Source organism: Bombus huntii, chromosome 11, assembly GCF_024542735.1.
Source record: "Bombus huntii isolate Logan2020A chromosome 11, iyBomHunt1.1, whole genome shotgun sequence".
NCBI lineage: Eukaryota > Metazoa > Arthropoda > Insecta > Hymenoptera > Apidae > Bombus > Bombus huntii.
Genome location: NC_066248.1, coordinates 12644175 through 12671479, shown reverse-complemented (window position 1 = coordinate 12671479; position 27305 = coordinate 12644175). Strand labels below are relative to the sequence as shown.

General features: G+C 35.5%; 2 protein-coding genes across 3 annotated transcripts; one reads left to right on the top strand and one right to left on the bottom strand.

Moving 5' to 3' along the window:
- Positions 1-457: 457 nt before the first annotated feature.
- On the top strand, positions 458-7992 carry LOC126871164 (uncharacterized). Its single transcript, XM_050629645.1, has 5 exons — positions 458-687; positions 2352-2737; positions 3460-3858; positions 4352-4759; positions 5909-7992. Exons 1-5 carry the CDS (start codon positions 541-543, stop codon positions 6402-6404), a joined length of 1836 nt encoding a protein of 611 aa, XP_050485602.1. The 5' UTR covers positions 458-540; the 3' UTR covers positions 6405-7992.
- LOC126871146 (cadherin-23) lies at positions 7985-26824 on the bottom strand. 2 transcript variants are annotated; one of them, XM_050629613.1, is made up of 13 exons: positions 26525-26824; positions 17716-18019; positions 16934-17205; positions 16299-16463; positions 14658-15338; positions 13757-14281; positions 12751-13103; positions 12387-12601; positions 11339-11898; positions 10842-11150; positions 10449-10743; positions 8605-10249; positions 7985-8297 (listed from the first exon to the last, which is right to left on the bottom strand). In XM_050629613.1, the coding sequence occupies exons 2-13, from the start codon at positions 18011-18013 to the stop codon at positions 8087-8089; spliced, it is 5529 nt and encodes a 1842-aa protein (XP_050485570.1). In that variant the 5' UTR covers positions 18014-18019; positions 26525-26824; the 3' UTR covers positions 7985-8086. The 2 variants fall into 2 exon arrangements, with proteins under 2 accessions (XP_050485570.1, XP_050485569.1); XM_050629612.1 differs by lacking the exon at positions 26525-26824 and adding an exon at positions 24288-24448.
- Positions 26825-27305: the final 481 nt, after the last annotated feature.

Below are 27305 nucleotides of genomic sequence, written 5' to 3'. Positions count from 1 at the left end.
ATAATAGTTGATGTGCTTAACCAGCCAGCATGACACCGTGACATTGGCATTCTCTTGCAGTATCGTGCAATAATATTTGACTCGAATCTCCTTGCGTAGTAAGTAGTCCATAACCTATCTCCTACTACCATAACAAGCCTCCCCCACGAACAAAGAAATTTTCTACGTTCATGATAGAATTCAAACAGTGAAAACTCCGTTGCGAGAAATGAGTGCTCGTTAGTTGTATATGGAACTTCGAAAGAATACCATCTCGTGTTCTTGCGACACAGGATTTGCAAAACTATTTGTTGTTAGAAATTTTTAAACAATACTTCGATTGTTTGATTGAAAATCGTGCCCATTTTAATTACCATTTCGATTGTTGTATCGTTGATATTGGAATACTAATATTTTTTAAATCTTCTTGTTATGTTTTATTTATATTTTTATTATGTCCACTTTATATTGATAAAGATCGTAATCATGTGGTAAAAAAATCCCTGAGTGTGCGAAAGATCGATCGATCCATCTCAAAAATGTCATGCGAATAATCAAAAGATGCTGGAAACAGGAAGAAGAACTGTAATTAATACGTCTCAGCTTGGACTTTATTCCGATCACGGTGATCGATACTATAGAAGTCGATACAGTTCTATTACGAGGAAATTTGTAATTGGAGTTATGGTGGTAGTGGCAGTGGCATTAGTAAGTATCCAACCGTAGTACCAATAAAAATCTTTTCAGTACTTAGTTCTCTCGTCAACCCTCTTAACTATTTCACATGTGAAATTTTATTAACAGACTTAAACATGAATATATTTATTTTTTATAAATAAATAAATATCAATAAGTAATATTTTTAATAAATAAATATACTCCCAATATAGTCCCATTTTTAGTATATTAGATTTCCTTTGCAAAAGCAATAGAAGAAATGTCTTATTTCTAAGATTATTATGTTGAAGATTATTAATAATTGAAGAGAAGAATTTTTTCCACAGTCCAAATAACATTCATTCCTGAAAGAATTAATGTCTCTAAATTTTTACCATCAATCATTTTTCTTTGTTTCCTCTTGTCAAAAAAATGTTGCATCCTCAATTGAACTAGTTATCGTATAAACTCAAACATTATAACACAATCTATTAGCATTACATATACTCGCTATGCAAACAGTAGCACACTGCTCACCTATATATCGTATTATTTGCTTTAAAGAGTATTGGTTTCTTTTACGCGATCCCCTTACAAAAGCTATTCATCTCACAAGGAATCGTTTCGTGTACCTATTGCCACATCGAGTAAGTTCAATGACTCACCCCGCGTGATCGAGAAACATTACATATCGATCATTAACAGTGCATTACGTTCTACCGCGTTCAAACGCTACTGTCTGCATAGCTGTAACACTTACGATGATTTTTTAATGAGTACCAAACTATGCGCGAACAATATATCAATTAATAGTACTTAATGCATTCATACCAGGAATTGGATTCATTGCAACGTAAGAAATGTGATTTTCTAATTGTTTTAATAGAAAGTTGATTTTTATGTTTTTACTTAATTCGAAATTTGTTTCATAATTAGATTATGAATGTTTATGCATTCATAAGTGCGCTTAAAAATGTAAAAATCTAAAAAATAGTTATTAGAATATTTAGTGGGTAAAACGAATTCCTATTTAGTTTCATTTCTTTAGTTATGTTTATACAAGTTTGGAATTGCATAAACATCCGCGATCTCTTTATAACTGATTCAAAATGTGATTAATTGTAAAATTAAAGCAACCTGACAGAAAGTAAGCGTTTAACTTTGCAATAACAAACGTTTCGTTAAAAGTAAAGTTTTTGTCACTCGGCGCCTTAATGAGACGCCATTGTGGTGAACAATAAGCGCAATTACATTTCACGAGTTTTCTCCCATGATTAATGCAACAGGTACAGGTAGCAGAGTTAAAAATCACAATTTCACCGTGAATCTCGCCGCAACAGATTCGCATGCATGGCAAACCAAGCGTCTCAAAGAAGATTTCTGCGTGCTTCACATATAGGGCGTTAACTGTGTTTTGACACGAATTAACGTGCGCCGAGACTGGTTCCCGTTTAGGCTTCATGTATAAACAAAATCTAGTGAAGAAATGTCTTTTCTTGCGAACAGGATACCAGTTCGGTTTGAATTGAGAAGTGAACTTTCCAATACCTTTTGTGTTGGAAAAAATCTAAAATTAATTTCACGAAATAAAATCAAATATTATTTAGTACACTATGAAAATATGCTTTATATGTTTAGAACAAGTTGAGAAAGATGAATTAATTAAAATTTAGTACAAATTAATCTTAACAATTTTATTCTTTCTCCTATTATAGGTCGGCATATTTTTATACGACTTCACATCCGCTTCATCAGTGAACAGCAAACTGAATCAGGAAACAAAGCATATGTACATCTTGCAAAATGCTCTTAAGAAACCTTCGAACTTTACGAAAAAATTGTTTAACTCGACTGTTCCGCCAGAAATGAATAGAACCAGTTCCATTTACATTCAAGATCGTTTAGACAATGATGGGAATCTGTTCCTTTACGATGAAACGACCGATCAGAAAGTAACTGACGCAGAATTTAAGTCTCAGAACCTGAATAACTTCAAGCTAAGGAAAAGAGTGCTGAAATCGGTGGAGAACAAGGTGGACGAGTCGGCAGAAGGGAAACAATTGTTCGACAATCATGCAATTGTTTATCGTGTGAGACAAAGGTAAAATATTGTCTACGTTACTCTTTATTGAAATAAGTGATTGTATTGTGGCCTTTTCTGTAACCTGACAACATAAATATGTAATGAAAATGTTCGATACGATTTCTCAAGTCATCAAAGACGTCATAAACGAACTAATATTCATAGAGTTTCGCTTCAATCGTCAGGACTGAAGTCGAGGATTTTAATACGGTGTTACATAACGCTTACAAAACCCGTAACTGGGTTTTAAATGTCCGTTAAGTATTTATAATCGTCACATTTTTCCTTCGTTTAAAAGTTAATGAGCACCCTCTGTGACGTACGCACACACACGATTCGTATTCGATGGAAATATACATGAACTGATTATCTCAGTTTCATTATATCGGTGTTCCCTGCCTGTGCCTCAAGCCGGCAATAAATCAACATTACAGCCTACAGTATGTAAATCCTCAAGAAACACTTTCTACTCTTCAGCAACACTTCTTCTTCCCTCGAACATAGCTCCATTATCACTCACTTTGTTCTTACTTAATACGCATTACGTACACCAACGTAGGATCGCAAGTACTAATGAATCAAAATTTCAATCTCATTTATATATTACAAATCTTTTATTTTATTTTATTTATTTATTATTTTATTTTATTTATTTATTAAATCTCTAGAATTGAAATTTGAGAACTAATTGGTGGAAAAAAGTGTCTGTGTGAAAAATATTTTTAAATACACTTAAACAGGCACAAGTACCCAGAGTTGGAAGAAGATGGAAGTTCAGAGGAGAATCGACCTCTTCCTTTTCATTGGGAATTGAAAACACCACAACCAACTGCCTTCAAACGTCCAAGATACCCTCAACTCACCCAGTACAGATATCCATACGCCTCTAGAAATATTCAGGATATCATCAAATATCTGACAAACGACGCTGACTTATCAAATAGAGGCATCAAGTTCACTGGCGTGTACGTGAATCCAAAGAAATACGATTTGTATCCTGGAGCAGGGGAGATGATGTCCAACAGCGATAGGTCGGAAGAAGATGAAACTCCATCTTATTCGCTAAACGAAGATCCGTTTTATCAGTACAAACCCAAACATCCGGCGGACGTGAATTTATTGGCTACGTCCAATGTCAGGTCTGTAGAAAAAGAATCTACGTATCATTGGTGGTTGGAAACTGTGCAAGCGGAAAGAATGCAGGTTTATTTGTCCTACATAAAGTTGATAGAACCACTCTAGTGGCAGAATTTTTAAAATAGGGCACGCATATTGGAAATTATTGATTATTTACACACTTACAGATTGACAGAGGAGCAAGTAGAGTATGTCGTTTGCCTTTGTACCGTTCAGCTATTTTTCCAACTGCATATAGTACATACTGAAAAATCTGTTCGCTGAACGTAAATTTAATAATAAAATTATTTAACTATCGTAGTTGGACATCGATTTAAATATATTACAATAATTTCTTTAGCACAAACTATTGCGTGTAAATAAAAAATATTATAGTATATTAAAAAATATTATACTTCTGAAAATATTGCACTTAGAAAATATTGAAATGCAATAAACTCTCTGGAATAAAAATGTTCTTAAATATGGAAAAGTGAAATCAGTTCGATTTTTCAGATTTTCACCGACAGGTCTTCACAGATACAACTACGATGCTTACGGACGGCCATCTAATTATTATAAACCGACGTCGATTGAAACCATGTACGAAAATCCAGCTTCCTATTCGAGTAATTATGGAAAGAAGCGGAAACCGCAGCCGTTCAGTGTTATGTTGGACATTTATCCCATCACCGACATTGCAGAGCAAAATAAAAAGACAAACAGGCCGAAACAAGTGCCTATGGACGATTACGAACTGCGAAGACCGATTCAATATAGCAGAGGGCCGAGGTTTCATTCTCCACTCTCGCAATCATTGACGGGAATGTCTACTCACAATCAGGCAATGACTGACGAAGAAGAAAGACAGCAGATGATATTCCATTTGAATCTATATCCAAGGAAAAAAAGCAAGATGAGCAGGTGAAATTTTAAAATACATAAAACAAGTTGATAACCATGTTGCGTTCTTTCAATGATATTAGATCCGGTTGTGTTTCTTATTCTTAACAAGCTTCTTAAGTTTGAGGAAAACATGGAAGAATCGTTATTGCATGTTATTTGCGTGATTTCCCGTTTTAAATATGCACTAAAGTATTTTTTGAAAAATAAAAAGTCCTTTCCCTTGTTCAAATAAGAGTAAGATTTGGACATAGAAACTTGAGAACCGCACCAGAATTAGATACTGCAAATTCATTTTTTTTTTAAGACAGCTTATTCTAGTCAAAATAGAATATATATTGACGTGCCAGAAATACGATATTTTTCTTAAGAAGTCACATTAAAGTACAAAATAAATTATATTCAATTTTGTTCAGAATGAAACATAAATAACATTTCCACATTTCCGGCTCGGCGATTACGTAAAAATTTCTGTGTGCAAATTTTCCACCCACGGTGTCTACGTTCTTGTATCGAAGACGATCTTCCTTACTTTCGATTACATAAGACTCGAGGATCGCTTTCGCGAATCCACCTAGATTTATTCGCAATCGACGAAACGCGATTTCCCTGTAAACCATATCGTCCGATGGATCGTGGAATCGTTACAATGGCGATCGTGGCTTCGTTCTACGTTGGATTTATCTGCAGAATTGTCGGGAAGATCGGTAAATTCATGCGGAGAACTTTCACCGAACGTGCGACGTCGATAGGTGAAAAAATCTTGTCGAAACTGTTCGACGACTCGTTAGAGACGACCACGTGAAATGTCATTGACTAAATTCAAGGTATAAACGATCAATTATTCCGAATGAAAATTATTCGTCGTAAATTCTCTTCAACGATCCTTGCAAGATCGCCTCCTGAAATATATGCATTAATGTATTTTGTTAACTGCGAAAAACGAAGTGACATCAGTTAATATATTGTCAGACAACAAGGATAAGAGTTATTAATGCTATAATGTAAAAATAACAGTTAACTAAAATAAAGAAGCATTGTTTGAAAACATTTTTTGAAAAATTTAAATGAAAATTATTCTATTTCTAACTACTACACTATATATTTTTAAATATAATTATTATAATAGCATTGTAAAAACAATACTTAAGCTTTATCCTTTGGTTTTAGGTACGATATTATTCACAGATCGGAATCCATGGCACCAGAAGATCGACAACAATTCGTGGATAAAGTATGGTCACCTTTAGAAACGATAGCCAAACATTTAGCTGTAGAACAATCAAAGTTCATCGATCAGGATAATGAAAGATCTAATCTTGCTGCCACGCGATATCAAGAAACTTTTCTCGATAACAAAGACGAAGTAAAAAGATTACAAAAGACAAACGATTTTTCAAGATTAAGTGAGAACGAAAACCCGGACGAAACCATCACTGTCCCACCTAACCATAAATCAAGCATAGAGGAAGATTACGCTAGTACCGAAAAATACGAGTTCGAGGCTCAGAAAATTGTAGAAACTACCACGGAGAGTGAATCGAATGACTGTAATACGACTGTCATTTCGAAAGAAACCAAAATCAATAAAACTGAAACTATAGATAATTTAAAGGACATTGACACCGTTGAAGGATTTAAACAATTCAACGACAGTGTCTCTTAAAGAGACTGCAAGAAGAAACATACATTTCTGAGAAAGAAAAATAATAAATATTAAAAAGTATATGGTTGGTCAAGGTAGCTGCGTAATTGTAATAGAAAATTGTCTAAAATCACGCAATAAATACATTAGTGTTCTTTTTTTCTAAATATATTACGATTTCTAATTATATCCTCGAATGTAATTATAGATGTTGTCTGAACTAGACAATCATCAATCTCCTTGAGATTTCTTCGTATTTCCCACCAGATCAAATTATCTACCGAGCTCCACCTCGCCTTGACATTTTCGTCGAGGGCGTTCGAGAGTCTCTCAAGATCCTTGCTGTAGCAATCTTAAGATATTCGTTCAACGCGATTGCTTAATAGGCCAAGAGATCGTGGTCTACAAAATTGGTATTAGTCGCTGAGTACATCTTCTCTGGAGGATCTTTAGACGACTATAAGATCTATTATCTATTGAAGTAGAAAATATTGAAATATTTTATCACAATTTAAAATTAGGAATCATACAAATTTTGTCCGAAAATTTCCAGTTATTTTCTTAAAAATTTCGAAGGAGACAATAAAAGAATTACTTATTTTGATATTACGATTATACAATATATGATTTAAAATTACTTAAATACAAATCATAAATCGTTACTTCTCAATTTTTAATTACTTTCTTTTTAGTTTAGCTTCGAAGTTTTAGTTTCGAAGAAGATGACGAGGTAATGATTTATTTTAGGCGTCGAATGTAAATTAAATAGATTCGAAAGTTGATTCAGGATCTTACAAATGTTAATGTATCCAAATTGGTATATATAAAAAAGACAGCGATATTTTTCGTTTTTTTATAAACATAACTCAAATGTACAGTTTTTATTTCATCCTTAAATACTGCATATATTACAATAGCGGACGCGCATTTTCTATGACAATGTCGCGAACGTTTTATGAATCAGATCCGTGTACAGTCTAAGAAATATACAATTCACGCAAATTAGTTTCACTTAATACTAAATAATGTCGTACTTTACACGTGTCCCTGTATTTTGGCACGAATTTCTCGATCTTACATTATAGCACCATTCGTCAACTTCGTTGCACGATTCTCGTAATTTTCTCGATGACACCGCAAATGACTATAATACAATTTATTCGTATGCTTCGGGCGTTTCCAGCAAGAATAGCGCATTGTCAGTTCTTGAAATGTGATCCACGATTTTTCTCGTTCTCACTGAATGAATCAATTCACTGATTTTGATAACGTTGTGCGTTTGAACAATTCCCTGCTAAGCCACATACCTTGAATAAGTTTCGTTGCTTTAAAATAACATTCAAAACTAACGAATAGCTACGAGCAAGTATTATAGTTGTACTCTATCTTTGATTGACGTTCGTAACTATGGTTGTCAGATATATTCATCTTAGAGATTTTTTGATTGAGGAAATACCTAATTTTTCGTGAATGCTTATATTCAACGTTTCTATTGTTAATATAGCATTCAAATTATTGTTTCCATCTCGTATGATAATCACTTCTCTGGTATTTCTTCCTCCAATAATACTTTTAGGAAATAAAATCTCAATATGGCATGCTCGTTAAGTAAATCTCGGTTCTGAGCTAAAAAGATCTTTCTCAAGGCGTTTTCTGTACAGAAGAATGAAAATCTTTATGCTGTTCAGTCATCGTCTACTCGTTTACGTCCTAGAACCGAGAGTACTCGGATGATAGAGAGTTGTATCCGCTCCCCATTCGTAAGGACCTTCGTGTGGTCCTAGAGAAACCATGGTACCAGGTCCCAGCGTTGTATGTGACGTGGCACTGACCATCCCTGGACCGGAAGAGACGTAACTTAATGGCGGCCGAGGCTGATCACGCAAACGGGCGTGTTTTACTTGTCGTTTGTACCTGGAAGGAACAATTAAACTAATTGTAATTTTCTTCACAAAACTCGACTACTTGTTGTTAAGAGAAGATTGTGGTTACGGATAATATATGTGTAATAAGATAACGAACTTCTAAGTTGGAATTTTAAATTAAATTCCTAAATTCTTAATTTTATTTACATTCTGAAAATCTGTAGAAGATATGGGGTGATTCCAAACTTTTGATCGATAGTGTATATAACAATAGCATTTAAAAATTTGGATCATTCGAAAATATAGCTAATTCCTCTTACAAGTCGTAAAAATCCAAGAAAATCATGGATACTCACTTGGCGTGCATGCAGCAAAGCGCACAACTAGAAATTACCGTAGCAATGCCAACAAGAACCGCGATGGCAAGCACCCACATCTGCGTCATCGAGGCGTCAGCTCTAGCTACCATGGCAGCGCAATGTTGCACCTTCTCCACATGATACGTCCTATAAACTTTCTTCAATTCTTCGTTTTTTGGATCAGTTAGAAGAGCTTTCATTTCGTCCAAATCATATGCTTCCTTTCCAACCATTTGAAAACAGGAACTGGTCGAAGAGAAATCCAAAGAGTTGTCTTCCTTCGAATAAAACTGCGTATCGTAAACATTGACAGTTATCGGTAAAGACAGAGCTTGTTGCACAGATTTCTCAAAATCCTCCAGAGTCTTTCTGACCTCTACAGGTGGCTTCGAAAACACAAACTTCAACATGTCTCTGTCACGCAGCAGAAATATCCTTAATGTGATATTCGTCTCTCTGCCTGGTGTAACCGAGTTATTGGCCGAGACAATGATTTCCATGTAACCATCTGCGTAACTGGTCATGGAACCAGTCGTTCTGAGTTCTCCAGTTTGAGGATTCAAAGACAAATGCGAGGGAATCTCTCGTTTAGACATAGAAGGATCAACGAGGGAAGTAAAAGAAGCTTTGCCCGTGCTGTAATTAATTGGAAGAGCGTCAGAGTCAGCATCGAAAGCTTCCAGAGTGATGAGACTCGTGTCTATTGGAACATTTAGACGGACACCCAATGTAACATTCTCCTTTTTAAACTTTGGCTTATTATCGTCGATATCCAAAATATTGACAAGAATTTGTCTTTCAGAAGGATCTTGTCGATTGTAAGGTTTTGGAACGATGTCACTCTTCTTTGTGGAAAAGGGGAAACATTTAATCGTTAGCAAATGACGATCAGCTGTCTCTCTATCGAGTCGACCGTTTGATTTGATCACTGCCGAATTGTTTTCGAGTCTTTCTACAATAAACAGCCTAGCTTCGTTTCCATAGATAATTGAATAGTCGATCATTCCATTTTCTCCGATGTCTTCGTCAATCGCCTCGATCACGCCAACTTTTGTTCCAATTGGTTCTTCTTCGAATATTGTCAGTTCTATAGGTGAACTGTCTAAGTTTCTTTTAAAATGAGGCTTATGATCGTCGATATCATTCACTAGAACTTGAAGAACTCTAGTTGCCTGCTGAGGAGGACTTCCCAAGTCTTGAGCAACTAATATCAAGGTATAACTATCCTTTGTTTCTCGATCTAGTAATTTTCTGGTAGTAATTAGACCAGTTTCGCTGTTTATTTTGAAGGCACTAGCGTCTTTGCCGAAGTTTCCATCTTCTAGAAATTTGAAAGTGATCTTTCCGTTTGGTAAATTTGGATCATCGGGATCTGAAGCTACGACTTGGAACACTGGACTGCCAATGGTTGAGTTTTCAGCTATGTGAGCTATTTCTTCGAGGGTGGGTCTGATGAAAAGAGGTACGCCATCATTGCTGACTACATCACCGATGTAAAGTGTCAGAATTACGTCGGAATAGAGTTCTGGCACGCCGCCATCTTGAGCTCTGATTCTCATTATGTATGGCTCTGTCCTTCCTTTGCCTGTCAATTCTCGAGCTGAATAAATTTCGCCGGTTGTGTGGTTTATTTTGAACAGTCCTAGAATTTTTATAATCCACAAGTCAATCTTAGAATTCCTTGGCGATTGATTGTATTTTAAAATTTAAAACATTTGACTCTTTTACAGTGACGATAAAGAAATAATTATTGTTCATTCTGAATTTTTCATTACAATCAAAGAGTTAAAGAAAAAACATTAATACTTCGAAAACGGAAAAAATGTTATACTTTTGCTTACCACTTGCTTCGCCCTCATCAATGATTTCATAATTGATTATTCCGCCATTGCCTTCGTCTGGATCTGTGGCAGTAATATTCACTACACTGACACCTGATGAAGCATTCTCAGGTATTACAGCTGTATAAGATTCTTGCTCAAAATTTGGAGCGTTATCATTGACATCTAAAACATCTACGGTCACCAAAGCTCTAGTGCTTCTCTGTTCTGCTCCACCTTGAGGCATGTCTGATGCAACGACGTAAAAACGGAGAACCGACTGTTTTTCTCTGTCAAGTGTTGTATTGGTAGCAATCTATACAAATAAGGTTAGAAATATTCAAATTAATGTAACATAGATATAATGAATGTAACTTAAATTCTAGTAAAATTTATAAAGATAAATTTATTCACCTGAATGTTACCAGTTATTGGTTCCACCTCAAACATATTAGCGTTTTCCCCAACCAAAGAGTATCTCACTTCACCGTATCCTCTCTTAACTTCCTGTTCCGTGCTGGAGCTATCCATGTCCGTAGCTCTGACGTTCAATACAATCTTTGGAGGTTTTACCGATTCTAATACAGAAATTTTGTAATCCTTTTGAGTAAAGATAGGACTGTTGTCATTCATGTCTTGCACTTCGACTATCAAGTTGGCTTCCGACATTTTTCTTGTTATCTCGTAATCTCTTGCTAACGCTCGTACTTTAAATCGAATGAACTGAAAATCACAAACCGTTTAAATCCCAAAACATAATTATGTATAGACACAGGAACTTAGTTTTAAAATTATAATTTGAATAATTTAATTACAAATAGAACAAGAATAAATACTAAATATGAGCTTAGAAATTAGAATTTATAGGATTAAAGTGAATATAAAAAATTAGCTTTAAAACTAAAATTTACCTTTTGATTCAGAGCTTCATAGTCCAGCCGCTTGCTCAAAACAACATTTCCGCTTTGAACACCCACATTCACATACCCTTCATCATCATCTTCCCTCACCAATTCAAACCTTTGAACAGCATAACCAGTAGTTGGTTCTTTAGCTGATAGCATTAGCAAAGTAGTTCCAAGAGGTTGTTCCTCTGGCACGGAAATTTTGATTGTGGGGTTATTAGGCGACCATCCTGGATTCGTAAACGTTGGATTGTCGTCGCTGTAAGCTTGGATATAAATCGTCACCTCGACATTCGTAATCTGTTTCTCTTTATCAACGACGGCGTTCAAATCTTGCACCTGAACCGTCAAAATGACTACTGCAGCCACTTGATAATCTAACACACGATTTACTGTAATTAAACCAGTCATGGAATTTATTCGAAACGCTGTTTTGTAATCATAGGAAGTTGTGCTCTTCAGAGCCACGCCAGTTTTGTCGACAGCCCTGATGGGTTCTACTAAAGAATATTCCAAATAAGCGTCTGAGTCTGGGTCTGTTGCTACTACTTTCAATACTGGTTCACCTGTTTAACGATTATTAATTATCAGCGCTGAATTCTTTCTGTTGTAATTTATATTGCATGATCCTGCCGCTAGTTAACATAAGGACTGTGTCGATAATCATACCGGGAACCACATACTTTTCTTATATTTTTATATACAGTGATGTACAAGATAGTTCCGACCAGAAAGATTTTTCATTTTATATTTTAAAAGTGATACATGAAAAATTTGTTGCTAATATTGAATATGACGACGTGGCACGTAAAAGATCTCAGTAAAACAAATGGACGCTACCAAATAGTTTTATAGTTATATAATATTAGCGGAAACTTTTTCAAATATCATTTTTGAAAGAGTATAAAATGGACATTTTATCTAACTTGAAAGTTTCATGCACCACTATGTACAAAGTGAGAACGAGAGTATGCGATTCACTACTGTTAATGCTGCCTATGAATTAACTAACAAAAGAATCATGCTGTATGTTTTTTATTAATTTGGAACCTACCAATAGATGCTCTTTCCGATACGTAAACGAGATACGTCGACTCGTTGAACATCGGTGGTTTGTTGTTCACGTCTACCATATTCACTGTGACAGTTGTCGTAGCGGTTTCCCTAAGTGGTGTGCCAGAGTCTATGGCGTAAACTATTACTTCGTACTTTTCTCCTCCGGTTTCCAAATCCAAACGAGCATCCGGTGAGACCGTGATAACACCGGAACTAAACAATTCATAACAGATTTTAATATTTAATATTTACAATATATTATTCTGGATCTCTGGAAACATTTATTGGAAAAAGCATTTACGAAAATTGTTACGTATTTGTCTTGAATAAATTATAGAGATGTAAATTATAGTGTAAATTACCTAGAGTCTATGACAAAATTATCTTTAGCACCGGAAGCAATGTGATACTGCAACAAGTTGTCTCTTCCGTCAGGATCGTTTGCTACGACTCTAATGACTTCCGTTCCTGGCGAAGCGTTCTCCAACAATCTTGCTCGGTAAGTGCTAGGTCCTGGTACATTAGATTTGTAATTTCCTCGGAAGATGGGTTTTTGGTTTCCAGGTACTCCGACCCTGACTGATAATTTTGCTTCGGAATATAATGGCGGCGTTCCAGCATCCGTAGCACGAATTATTAATTCGTAAATTCCTCTTTCTGTGTCGTCTGAACGCACTGCTTTCGCCATTGTCACTTCTCCGGTCTCTGAATTTATCTGTAAAAATATTGTTATTAATTCTGTACACGAAATAACTTTTAATAATAACCTACAATAACAATATGCAAATAGGACTTTATAGGATTGCTATTTTTTATTCATTATACTCAGTGGTGGATTTAACACTTTGGCTGCCTGAAGCTAATAATCATTTTGAGCTAAAACGAATTGAAAAATGTTTAAGATGTTTCTTAAATCAATAGGAAATTAATATTTACGTTTAGAGATCTTTTGACTAATCTGTCAAAATATGATATTCACTTAGACGGTGCACATTAATTTCATGTGTAGCAATTAAAATATGCACGATGGCCAGTCCAAAATTGCTTTTAAAACTCCTCGAAATTGTAAGCGAGGAAGATTCTCTTTTTTTCACGTATTTTAGAAAACGCAAGGGTCCTCCAAAATGTTTTAGAATGGACTTATCGAATGCTCATTTTGGCCAAGTTAAAATTTTTATCCCACCCCTTGGATACTAACAAATGTATTTTATATGATTCTTATAATCGTTTATTAATCTTTTTTGTAACCACTTTTTGTAACCCGAATCTTATTGTGTCATTGGCGTCAAGGTAGATCTGCCTCTGATTATACCTATGCTTATTTCATTTATTTTTACTCTTTCATATTTATCTGACTGCAACACGTACCTTGAAAACACCGTTCGTCATACTGTTGTGCGAACTGATGGAGTACGTTACTTTCCCATTTCCCTGTGCTGGGCCATCGACGTCAGTGGCTCTAACAAACATCTGTGGATCGAAACTTGTTGCTCCTTCGCGGACAGTTCTGGTATATTCGTTTTGTTCAAATACTGGCTTATTGTCATTAACATCATCCAATTCTATCAAAATATTCACAGCAGATACTCTTCCACCTCCATCTTTAGCTTCCATCGTCAATGAATACGATTTCTGAGCTTCGTAGTCCAATGGTTTTGCTACCGATACTCCACCTGTTTTTAGATTAGTTTCGAATTTGTCAGATCCGAAACCACGTAGAGTGTAAGTCAATTCACCAAAAGAACCACTGTCGTAGTCTCTTGCGAACACATCGCCGAATCGTGTGCCTATTTCCGCGTCTTCTGGCACAGATAGTTTGTACACCGATTGAGAAAATTCTGGACTGTGATCGTTGGCGTCCATTAACTCTACGTGAACTCTACTTGCGGCCACCTAAAATTTATTTATTAATATATTACTTTTCATACATCAATCGTTATACAAATATTTATTTGTATGTGGTCAAAGATAACATGGACGTTCTATAGAAACAAATCTAGGAATTGTTAAGAATGTATCTATCACTGTGTTAAAAATATTTATATGTAGACTAGGAGTATTTATACAAAATATAGAATTTATACTTTTAAGCCTAGAAATTTATTTTATCTACTAAACATCATTCCAAGTATATTATATTGTATTTGTATGTTATATTCTTATAGATTCTTGCATATTGTGGTGTATTTTTTATAGTATATCTCCAAATTTTTCGTAAATGCATCAAAGTCCATGGTCTATTTACAAGTTATTGACGACAAATTCGTACCACTTCATTTGCAACCAGTGCAACAACTTCGAACTCGAGTTGCCTTTTAGCGAGGTCATCCACATCATAATCCAAGACATTGACATCTTTTGCTTTAACCACAACTGGCACACGCCCTTGAGCTTCTTCGGGACTAACAATGAAAGCCTTGCTAATTCCAGGATAATCCGGCGCATCTCTAAGAGCCAATCTGTACTTCGCATTCTCTCCAACATCTCCGTCACTCACTATCATATTTAATCCCGGTAAAGGTGTACCTTTACCTATGTCTTCTGAAATTTTTATATTAAAGTACTTCTCGTTAAACACAGGCATCAAATCGTCAACATCTGTAACGACTATCGTGACAATCGAGGTTGCAGTGTCTGCTGGGATCTCGTTATTGATTAATTCCGTAGCTTTCACTTGGAACGTATAAATCCCACCATTTTGTAGGATTCTAGGATCCTCTCGATCGAGGGAAATGTTGGTGGTAACCAGTTTTCCTACTGTCACGTCACCCTCTCTCGATACGTCGAGATCAAAGTGGCCTGATTCCTCGTCTTCGAGAGTTAATAGGAGAACTCTAGGTTCACCCGTGTCACCGTCTCGCGCTCTGATTGTTAGAATCGTGTGACTAGCTGGCGTGTTCTCTGGAAGTGCCGCGCTGTACGGCGCGTTCAGAAACACGGGCGGCTGATCCTGAAAGCAATTTATGCAATTTATTTATCATTTACAATCCGTAGTAAATGTAAATCCCTGATTCAAAGGTTTGCTAGTGGATGATACTGGAGTAAGAGATGTATTCTGCTTATTTGACTTCAGCTTTTGATCAAAGCTGACACAGTACGTACTGCCAAAACTATGCCTATTGCTTTGAAACTTGTTGCAATGTTTGTCACCTCTTTCACGTAAAAAGTTTTAATTTCAAGCGCCAACCGATTATTTTTGGTAAAGAATTTTATATTCTAGGTCTCGTATTTAATTAATAGTACTCTCATAGTAATACTCATATTTGTACAATATTTAAACCGAAAATACAGTTATTCAGCATTATAGTAGTTGTGAAATAAAAATGTTACAAAAGTTGTACCAGTATATCCAAATTCGTTCATCACCATGTTGAAATATCTGATTTGTAAATGTGACTATTTCAACCAACTATTTTAACAAAAATACGTGTGCTTCGTTCTTAAAATTTACTGCTAGCCAAGTCTTCAACCACGAACGGTGTTTTAACAGTATTTTAACAAAATATCTATATCTATAATCTACTGATTTAGAGATAAATAAATATCTATAATCTACTGTCAAATATCACTAGTATCATCTCACTTGGTTTTTCATTTGTCTAGACTAATTCTCACGATTCCCAGGAATTAATTAAAAGAATTTGAGACCGTTATCTAACGGAGGATTTCGAGAATGATTAAAGTTTGTGTTAGAACGAACGAACGAACGAACGAACGAAAACGTTTACCGTTCTGGTGAAAGTTATTTCGCGAACAACGCGTACACATAATCAGACGTTCCGCGAACAGAGTCACTAGGTAACGGACTGCGCTTTCCTGCTTAGATTATCGTAAACGATCTTACTAACCAATACGGAATGATCACACTGGATGTACAGTTACTTCCGCGGTTAGGTCGAGACCCACTTACCTGAACATCGAGAACGTCCACGGCTACTGTTGCCCTGGCCTGTAACCTTTTCGATACATCGCTGGCACCGTCTACAGCCAAAAGGTTGATCAAATACGAGTTTCTCCTCTCGTAGTCCAGAGACTTCGACAGGGTGATCTGTACGTCGTATTTTCCCTCCGTCAACTGAAAATGTAGTTTTTGATTTATAGGCTTGATCGACTTTTCGTTGAACGATCGTAGAAGAGGAATTCGAGCGTAGGATGTAAATAATTGGCAATTTTTCTTAACTTAATGATATTTTCGTTGAAGAAATGGTAGAAGGGAAATTTAAGTATTGAAAGTAAGTACTTAAGAATTTAAGGATAGTATAATGTACAGAAGAAATGAATAGTTGAGAATTTTGGCGTATAGGATATAGGGAAATAAAAATATATATAATAGGATCTGGAGAAGATATAGTTAAGATCTTAGAAAGATCGTAGAATGTAAAGAAGTAATTAACTGAAAATTTGGAAATCATATAATATACAGAAGCAAATAGCTGAGAATGTAAGCAAAGCTGAGTGTAGAACATAAGTAAAAATTCTGGATAGTAATTACGTTTAATGAATCGCCACGAATTGTTTGTTACAATGAAATGTCAAGGTTTCTACCTTTTCTGTAGAAACGTTGAAGACCTCGCAGACATCATCGTCTCGCGACGTAGAGACACACTGCACGTGAATATCCGCGTTTACACCACCATCGCGATCTGTGATCGTGATCGTACCAGGTGGAACTAGAAGACCACCCACATGTGCGCTTTCTGGCACCCTGGCTGCATAAGGTCTGCCGTGGTATACCGGTGGATTATCATTCTCATCTAACACAGCTATCTCACGTCGGAGGGATACTGTGTTGGGTTCTGATCCTGCGATCCCTTCGTCTAATAGAATATTGATTTTTTAATATTACTCATAGATATCTCTCATTGTCTGGTAAATAAGAAGTGTACGTTTGAAGTGAACACAAGGAAATAAGGAATATTGTTTGATGAATTGAGTTGCTTAAAGAAGAAGTGATACAAGTGAAAAAGGCTATGATCGTATTTTCATTGAAGAAAGTTATGAATGAAATTATCTCTATATATACTCATGGAGGCCCAGAAGTTTTCAAGATAATTCTTTATATCAATTATTATGTGTATCTCGTTGTTCAAAGACATTTGTATAATTTCTTTACCGAGCCCCTCAAATAAAGACTGAAATCAAAAGTTTAAAGGTATAGTCGCGTAATAAATATAGAAAACAAACTTCACCGAAATTTAATTGCACAATCGAGTCATCACTATTCCGCTAGCGTATCGGCCATCTAATGCTCTATATATACCGTCATCTATCCATTGATATTCTACAGTAACAGTGTAACGGAATATCTATAAAAACAATGTAGTTACCCGTTATACTGATGATCACTTCAATCAAATCCTGGGTCTCCCTGTCCAGCGCCTTTCTTAAAACAACGACACCGCTGTCCCGATTTACAGTGAAGTATTCACCACTGATCGAATAATGTAACTTGGATCCTTCCGGATCTTCTCCTTGAAGAGTGTATACAGGTGCACCTGGAGGTGTGCCTTCTGACACGGCCAGTCTGGCCATGTCTCCACCTTGCACGAAATGCGGCGCTCTGTTGATCACCTGACCCCATGACGAAGACCACGTGGAGAGTGTGAAGAGCAAAATTGTCCACATCGTCACCTGCGGGTTAACGAAATAAATATGTTAAATATTCTTTTACTTTTAATTTTTGAAGATTAATTTCGATACAGACAATTGATGCGAGATTTTTAGGACTTTTACGTTAAAAATATATTTTTAGTATATTTGCGATTCAACCGATTTATATTACTAATGATGCAACACTCGAGAGCGTAGCTCATGTTCCTATTTAAATAGTATATATTTCTAATAGATTTTTAATTTAAATCTGTCAGATCACATAGTTTTAGCATGCAAAATGTTAACAATTTTCATCCCTCCATTTTCACCAAGCCTAAGATCCAATTGCAGCTCGTTGGGAACTTGTTCTTTTTATAATTAGAGGTTCTTTAATTATCGTGAGATGTTTGACATCGCAAGACCATTGTCTTTCATTCTTCGCTGTATAATTTGAGGATGTAAATTAACAATCATAATGCTATTTACTGATATGCACAAGGACCATCATTAGCATCAGTAGTTGACGTTGCATTCGTTGAATAACGGTTATTTAGTGGACGATTAGAAAGTGGATTCAAAGATGAAAATGTTGGGTGTAAGAAGAACAATTCCGCGGCTTATGCTTGGAACTTTCATTAAACAAATTGAAACACGAAGTTTTATACATAAAAGCGCGTTCTCTCTTGCGTGAAAGGTGAACACTTCCTACACTGCGATTCGTCACGATTCCGTTCACTTCCGGTCATCGAAACAAGCGTATCTTAATAATTGTACCGCTTTAAATAATGCAAAAATAACGTCTCCGCGTTCATGGTAATGTTTTCTCCTATAAAACTGACTACAAAAATTTAAGAAACAGACAGAAAAAGGACAATAAATTTTATGATCTATCAACAATTACGACAAACGATAAATTATATGACCAATAATCGCTGTGAAACTTCGGTTTCAAACTATCCGTTCACACACAAATTTTATACAAAAGTATTCAAACTAATTTAAAGTATATAAAAAAATGTGCTCTTGTTATAAAAGCTAATAGGTGAAACAAAGTCTTGTTACATTTCATTTCTCTAACTGCATTCACAAGTATCTAAATTTCTATAAACGTCCACACTTTAGTGATATTTATATATTTCCATGTATAGTGATACTTTATATCTCCACATACGTACAAGACCACTCACTTTCTATCCAAACAACGATTAATTACACAGCAAATAGACATCACTCAGATAATAGTTCGATCAACGTCTTCAACTAGAAAGGAAACTATCGAGAAGAAGCTAACCATAGGCGAGCTCGAGAGCCATCTGAAATAAGCGTACGTGCATTTGTTTCTTGGACGTTGTTGGGATCAATGTTCGCGGTCTCTGTTGGAAAAATGCGACGCATAGACGAGTGGGCAGGAGAGAGGAAATGGTTAAATACTGCGGAGGATGCAACGATCTATCGGAGCCACCGGTTACCACCCATATAAAACGCGGCAGCGACCGAGCCGCGTTCTTTCTGTGGCATTCCGAAAAAATGCTTTCAGGCGAACCACCAGCCGGCAGTGTAGCCACCGAGTACGGTGTCTGAATGACTTCTAGCGGGTGAGCACGGTCAGTGAAAAGCCGTTAGAAATCAGATTCCATTTCAGGAGTTCGCGGTATTCTTGTGCTGCGATCCGTAAATTAAATTGTCCTATTAGTCATCGAACATTTATCTACGCCTTGAGTACTGCTCTTCTGTTTTAATTAATTTAAGCTTGTAAAGTGTACAAATGAATTTGGTGTTGGTGGATAATCGTGTTGCTTTTATGGGTAGGGTTTAGCAAAAAAAGGTAATTGTTGCTCTTATCTTTAACGAGATACTAGAAAAAAGTAGAAAATTACTTTCAGATAATTGATAAACCTCAAATCTTAAGGATTAAGAAATACTTTGTAATTAAAACTTGTATGAGTGAAATATGCATATTATAGAAAAATATGTATGAGGCAAAATAAGGTTAATAAATACTGTAAGATAAGATTCCTAAAAAGATCTGCATACACGCGCATAGTTCCGGAATATACTGATAAAAGGTGTAAAAGATTTGAATCAAAGTTGGAATTCGCCGAACAAGAAAGTTTAGAATGCAAGTACTGACCGCGATCTTCGTTAATCAGAGTGTGTAGTAATCGATTAAGTATTTTTTCGTGAAAGCAGCATTCCAAACGACTTTTTCTGGTAGTGTAAACGGAAAATAATATTTCAACGTGATTTCAAGATCAGCATACGAAATTTCATGGGCCAATGAGTAGCACGTATTAATGTTACGCAGGATTGTTAAGAACTCTGCGGTAACTTTCTAGTAGAGTCTCCAGACAGATTCCGAACAAATGTCTTGCACAACAGCATCGGCTTGGATAGATGCAGATTGCGTTCTATGCTATTCCGCCTCTGTCATAACTCTCACTCAAGACAGCAATTTGTGCGGAATCAAAACCACTCGACCAATAATATTTTTCTGTAGCGTTTAAATGGAACTGCAACGATATTCATTTAGACTCTGGTATTTAAAGGCCAAGTATGTGGAGCAAAATGATGGATTACGAAGTTAATAGGAAATCGTTCAGATGAATTGCGGAATTTAAAACACAATGGGTTATGTTAGAATAAATAATACACAGCATGATTTCTACCCATAAAATTAAGGTAGGTACTAGAATGAAAGCACATATGATTATTGCAATTTATCCTTTTTATGAATGACAGTTTGCTTGTTCTTTTTATTAAGATAGGTTTGAAATGTACCTATCATAAAAATATTGTATAAAAGTTACGCAAACTACTCTTGTAAATTATTTGCATTATATAAGAATTTCTCTAAACTGTGAATTTGAAATTTTCTCTAAATGCGTACATATATTTTACTGTATGGTAGAATAGACAAATGTAATAGACAAATAATAAAATATTTTATAATGTATGATTAAAAAGCTCCGTTTATATGAATTTGTTAGGGGAAATATAGTTTGAATAGCTAACTGGAGTTCATTTTCATCACCACCTGTGGCTCTTTGTCTAATTTTTTGCTTAATTTTGAGAATTTTGAAACTGTTCATTTTGAAGGCTTCAATGAGAACCAGCTATTGCTGAAAGTAATACGTGGGAAGCAATCATTCTGCGAAGAGAAACAAGCGATGACTACGGGACAGTATACTAGCGATTTTCCGGTGACTTCGTACCACTAGTTGACTTCCGTGTTCTGAAGGTTGTTATCAAGTATTGTCTTCGGCAAACCTAATTATTAATCATGTGAAATTACTAGAAATTTTGTATGATACAGGAAAGGCACGAGACCTGCTACCTTGTTGAAACAATTCTCACAATTACTTCACACCGGAATCTTAATCATAGGATTAAATTTGAGTATCTTTAAATACCACCAAAAGAACACGTTGCTATGATCTTGACTCATAGTTAAACTCAAGAAATTTTACACAAAATGGATAATATTTACAGTCCTTATGAAGGCATTTATATTCAAATATTCGTGCATCACTATATTACCCAACAATGGAGAAAGGCTGCAACTACTAAAGAAGCAATTTGTAGTACATTGACATAAAGTTTTCACAGCTTACTACGTTTATTATATGTTGTGATAGTATTAGTGATTTGCTTAGCAAATTAGGCATATTAGGCATATTAGGCGTACAAACTAATTTGAACTTTTGATTCTTAGATTTACCTATTTCTAACTTAAATTCAAATATTTTTTCTATCTTACAGGAGTTTTATGAAATAAAATCTACAATTAATATTAGCAATATTAATATTAGTTTCACGCTTACTATAGTTAATGAAATAATAAGAACGGTTTTGATGATTAAAATATTACATAATGAATAGAATTTCCATTTTCTTTCTAAAGGCACCGAATTCATTTACATTTATAATACACATCTAATATTTTATTTTCTTTTTTCATAGTTGAGCAGTATAGAAGAGGAATTGACAACGAAACATACAAGAAAATTTACATTTCCACATAAACCGCTTAAATAGATTCAGCAATAACAAACGGACTCGAAGTATTCCAACGTTGGTACGATTTCTATTATAATGTGCGCAACGCGGGAAAGCATGGAACGTTAAAACTCATGACCAAGAGTATACTTCTACTGTTTAAAAACTCGTCCGAGATTCTGAACAGTGTAATTGCAATTATCAGTGACGGAACATAAAACGATACGACTAGATTATGCGATGGATTCAATTCTAGCCAGGAAGAAATTCACAGATCGCGCTTTCGTCATTCGCCATGAACGAACCATAAAACACACCATGAAATCTCGCAGAAATAATAGTAAACGGAATATTACACCGTAAGCGCAACGATCGCTGACCACAATGTATTTACTAAGCGCGATTCTCAAATATAAGATATACATATAAATATTTTGTAATGAGAAAAAAATCTTTTAAGATTATGGAAAAGGATGAAAATAAAGGAGATAATGAGAACACAAAATTATTCAAATAGAAATAACTCCATGCTCTATTTAATAATGCATGATCCCATTATTCATGATATTAAACGAATTCGAATTCATGACGTTGTCTTGTATTCTTTATGAATTATACTTGATGGTAACTACCGCAATGCATGCAATTTGCTGTTCAAAGTTTAAGTGCTGGTGCTTCGTTATATGGGTCATCGTGATTTAAAACATGATTAAAATAACAAGATAAAAGCATTCTATGCGCCTCAATTTTGAAATAAAAGTGGTCGTTACCTTCAATCAATTTGAAACGATGAAATTGATCTGCTCGTTAGGTAGGGGAAGAAAAATATATTCTTGGCTTTTAACTAACAATATATATACACACGTATATTCTATCTTATCGAGATTTTATATCCAGTTAGTTGATGATACATTTGTTTAATGTATCACGATCTTATTTTATTACTGTGATAATTTGTTCATTTAGACGTTACTTTTAAAGAGAATTGATTGTAGCCATCAATGAAGATAATACTGTAAAATAATCAAGAGTTCAAAGCGATACTATAAAATTGAATAATCAACTACTCGAGAAAGTTATAACTGTTTCTTCGCTCCTTTATTGCAACACATGTATCAATTAAAAGAACATGAACTTCATTTCAAACAGAAATGAAAAACAAAGTCAGGAACAAAATGAATAATTACTTTATTAATATTTTATGATTTTCCATCAACTATAAACATATCGATTTCAAAACATAATCGTTAAAACGCTGAAATTGAGCTCAATTTCATGGACTGTTGTTCGATCAACAAGGAAACCGGTTTCATCATCGGCTAAACGTATTTCGCCATTTATTACGCGTTGCGACGCTCCGTGCAAGAATTAATTCCTGTGCTATCTGATAGAAAGCTTTTCTCTTTGCGTTTGCTTCCGCACGTTCGTTTCCCGTGAATGAAACATACTACGTAGAAATTATACGCCGCGGTGTATGGTGATGTGTCACAATAGAATTTGCTGAAGTAATACGCGGAAAAATATGTCACGGTACTAGCCATTTTTCCAACGCGATGCATATTCGAATGTACTCAAAACGCTACACCGCGCCGCGGAGAAACTCGAATACATTAGCCGCTCATTCGATAAATTATTTTCCATTTAGGTCGATCGTAAAAAAGATAATGTAATGTTCGTTTCGCGTTCGTTAATGTGGATCAAAACTTATACTACATAATTCGAAATGAATTTAAAGAGTTGATCATAAATTCATAATCATTTAAAAAATTACTTAACTCCTTAAATGCAGCGTGTTACTGTTTTGTTTCAGTTGCGCAATACTTTTTTTTGTAGTGAATTGAGAAGAGCAAACGGAATTTACATTTAGAATTTTATGTAAAGTAGAACAATTTAGACAATGAAATGGATTTGTATATTTTGTAATATTCACATGTAAATCGTTGCTACTATTATACAAGAGAATTTATTAACACTGGTAATTTGTAACTTGTAACTTATGCAGTTTTACTAGTATAATAATTAAACAAATTAATTCGATTATGCAACAGGTCTTACATGATCTTAGTAATGTTCCAACACATTTCTTAGAAAAACCAGGATTATTCAGAATCTAGCAGATGGTAGTGAATATACTATTTTAATAAAATTACGTTCTTCAAGTTTTGCGGCCACTCAACTTTTACTTATTTTCATGGTTGAGCTACACAATTTCCTAGATTACACATAAGCGTAATATTACAACATTACCTAAAGCACTTTACCCCAATCAATTCTAAATTTTCAAAATCTAAGATTCTGTACAAATATTTACCATATCCATTTTACAGCTTAAGCACCTACTACGTAAACACCCGAGACATTGTGTATACACGCAACAATCCCCAAATTACAAAAGTCCACAGTGGAGTTCACGCGTGGCAAACATCTATCACATTCTCGCCTTTGAGACCAATTTCCCAGAGAATTTCTGTGCAAATAAGTTACCTAGATTCGTTCATTGACCTAGATACGCTAAAAAAAAATTGCGTACCAAGCACGAACGGCTCGTAATTGGTTTTCGATACCGGCAACAAGCATTTCGAAACGCGTTCCTTGTGAAATTTCGCGAACCGCCATCGCGGTGATACCGGTCAGGCCAGCAACATTGGCGTAGGATCTATTCTCTCTGTTTCTCGGAGTGAAGCGCCCGGTTTGATTCGTATCCGCGATACCGATTTTCTCTTCGGATTGCGCGAAAAGCAAACGAGTACGCGCGGTTAACTGTTCCGTGCTGATCGTACGAGTCTCGACGTCCTAGACTCGTTAATCGCCGAGAAAGGAGAAGAGGCAGAGCGAAGGCAGGCCATAGAAAAGCGAGAGGAAGACGGAGTAGCCGGCGAGAGGAAGAAAAAAAACCGTTATAGAGGCCCCCTCTACGATCCACACCATTACGTTACGCGCCTGGCATCCTGACACTGTGTGACCAGGTGATGCCCAGGATGAATGACTAAGAAAAGTACCATCTTGTCACGCGCTTCTTTCTGCCCTGTCTTTGCATTTTTGCTACACGAGACGCTGCTGTTCCAGACTATACTATGTACCGGATAGACGTGTCATTAATACGGTTTCTTTAACGCTGGAACCGTTAAAGTGTTTAATAAATCAGTATATTATAAATTAATGCTGTATATGTATATAATTACTGTAATATAATGAAAATGAACAAGTACATAAAACTACATTTCTATCTCTACAGGAAATAAAATTAATTCTATTGAAACAACTATGATTTTAGTAGCAACAAAATTAAAAAACGTGGAACGAGTCGTTTTAAGGAATTAAATAATTCTAATGTGGTGAAAGTAATTATGGAATTTTTCCAGAATTCTTCCAGTTTTCCTACGGATTACTTCGAATGCTATTCCTCTAATCTTAGTTACTTTAATATATGTTATTTCTACTGTGAACAATTTTTTTAAGAAATCTGCAAACAGAAAATTTCAAGGCCTAAAGGTAAGGCCAAGGAAATTTGTACATAAACCAACGCGTTAATGAATGATGGAATATTGAAATAAGTGTAGAAATTTAATAGCACAAGTATCTAAGTTTTATGTAATAATAAAAATACCACAATGTTTATGAAGAAAAGATCTGACGTACATCATATCTTCATTGGTCGATCAAGAAAGCTGTAAGTCGCAGAAAAAGTCTTTCAAGCAACCTTGAGGAACGCAGGATCGGTATTTATGAAAAAATCAACCGATTAATCTCTGAACGTGTTAATACATGTATATTCAAGCTTTTCCTGCTCCACGAACTTGACACCGGTTCCTTGAAACCATGACTTCGACTAGTGCACTCGCTGGTCAGACTGGTTTTCCTCGAACTGACGAAAACGATGACGGGAGTTCGGCATAGTTTGTCACTATTTTATTATTTCTCAGTCATGTAAAAGGAATGTGTAAAAAATATCCTTTAACAAACGTATATTCCTGATAACAAGACTGGCTGGTTTTAACTTTTCATTTTTCCAGCCTTTCACAGACCACTGAAATATTTGATATAATTGTTTAATGTTTCTAGCCAACGACTTTAACTATCTCTCGATATAAAGGTCAAGGAAATACCAGTAAGATCGAGCCTGATATAGAGTTACCTTACACAGTTGGTCTCAACTTCATCAAGATTTATACGTATTTATAACTCCACTTTTACCGGTTCAATTCGTATTCTATCTAAACCAAACTCTACGTAACAACGCGTGTATCAAGTTTTCAAGATGCTACCTCAATAGCAGCACGTGACTAAAACAAAAACAGGAAATCGAGACGTGCTTGAACGTCAATGAATTTTTATGGAAGATACGTTGTATAGCTTTGATATTTCCTTTCACATATCCACCCGTTCGATTCACAATATTATTAAACTTAAATGACAAATTATTCCAATAAATATAGCGAACAATAATTAAAGTAACGCTTAATAATCCAATGAATGTTGTTTTGAACTTTCGTTCGGACTCGATCAATCACTTGAAAGTAAAGAAATACCATCTGCCAAGGACCTTACCTCATAAAGTCGGTCCAAGATCCTTCTTCCTCGCAGCACCGTATCAACTCATCATCACACCACGTGTATTTCCGTTTGGGAGATCACTCGTTTGAAAAATAACATTTAGAAAAAATCACGTACATACACCCTACCTCATGACGCATCGGTACACGAGTGTGTCTAACACGACTTGTATCCTCTATCCTCTCGGTTTCATGAGTCGTTGTCGTTTCGAAAAAGAACCGATGTCTGTGCCAGCCAATGGACAGGTCTATACTGCATCCTAAGGAGGTATGCGGCCTCTGCTATGGGAGTGGAAGGAATGGAGAGAGAGAAACAGCTCGCCGCGAAGGAGAGACTACAGTCCGTGCCCGGTAACTGTGAGCGAAAGGGGGGCGAACCTTTTTGATTCTTTTGTACCTCGACGTGCCAGGTGAGTCTCTTTCGTGGTTCCATCGTGACTGGGAGTGTGACGCGAAAGGGATCCAAACAAAATTAGAGAGAACTTTCCTTGGTGACATTATCTGAAAAAATATTTTAGTTTCATCATTTTTGATTGGCTGGAAAACTCCTATTTTTATGATATATATGTACACTTTATCCTTGATTCATAGTTTAATGATTTAATAGTTGAGAATCAAAGATATTATTTGGAACAAATGAAACCTATTTTAGTCATAAATTTTAGTTATGAGCAGTTGCGTTCTGGGGCTAAATATGTTTGCAGCAAAATTGAGATCACAAATTATCGTAGATTCATCAGAAGTTGAATGTTGTGAAACACTTTTTACTTTAGAAC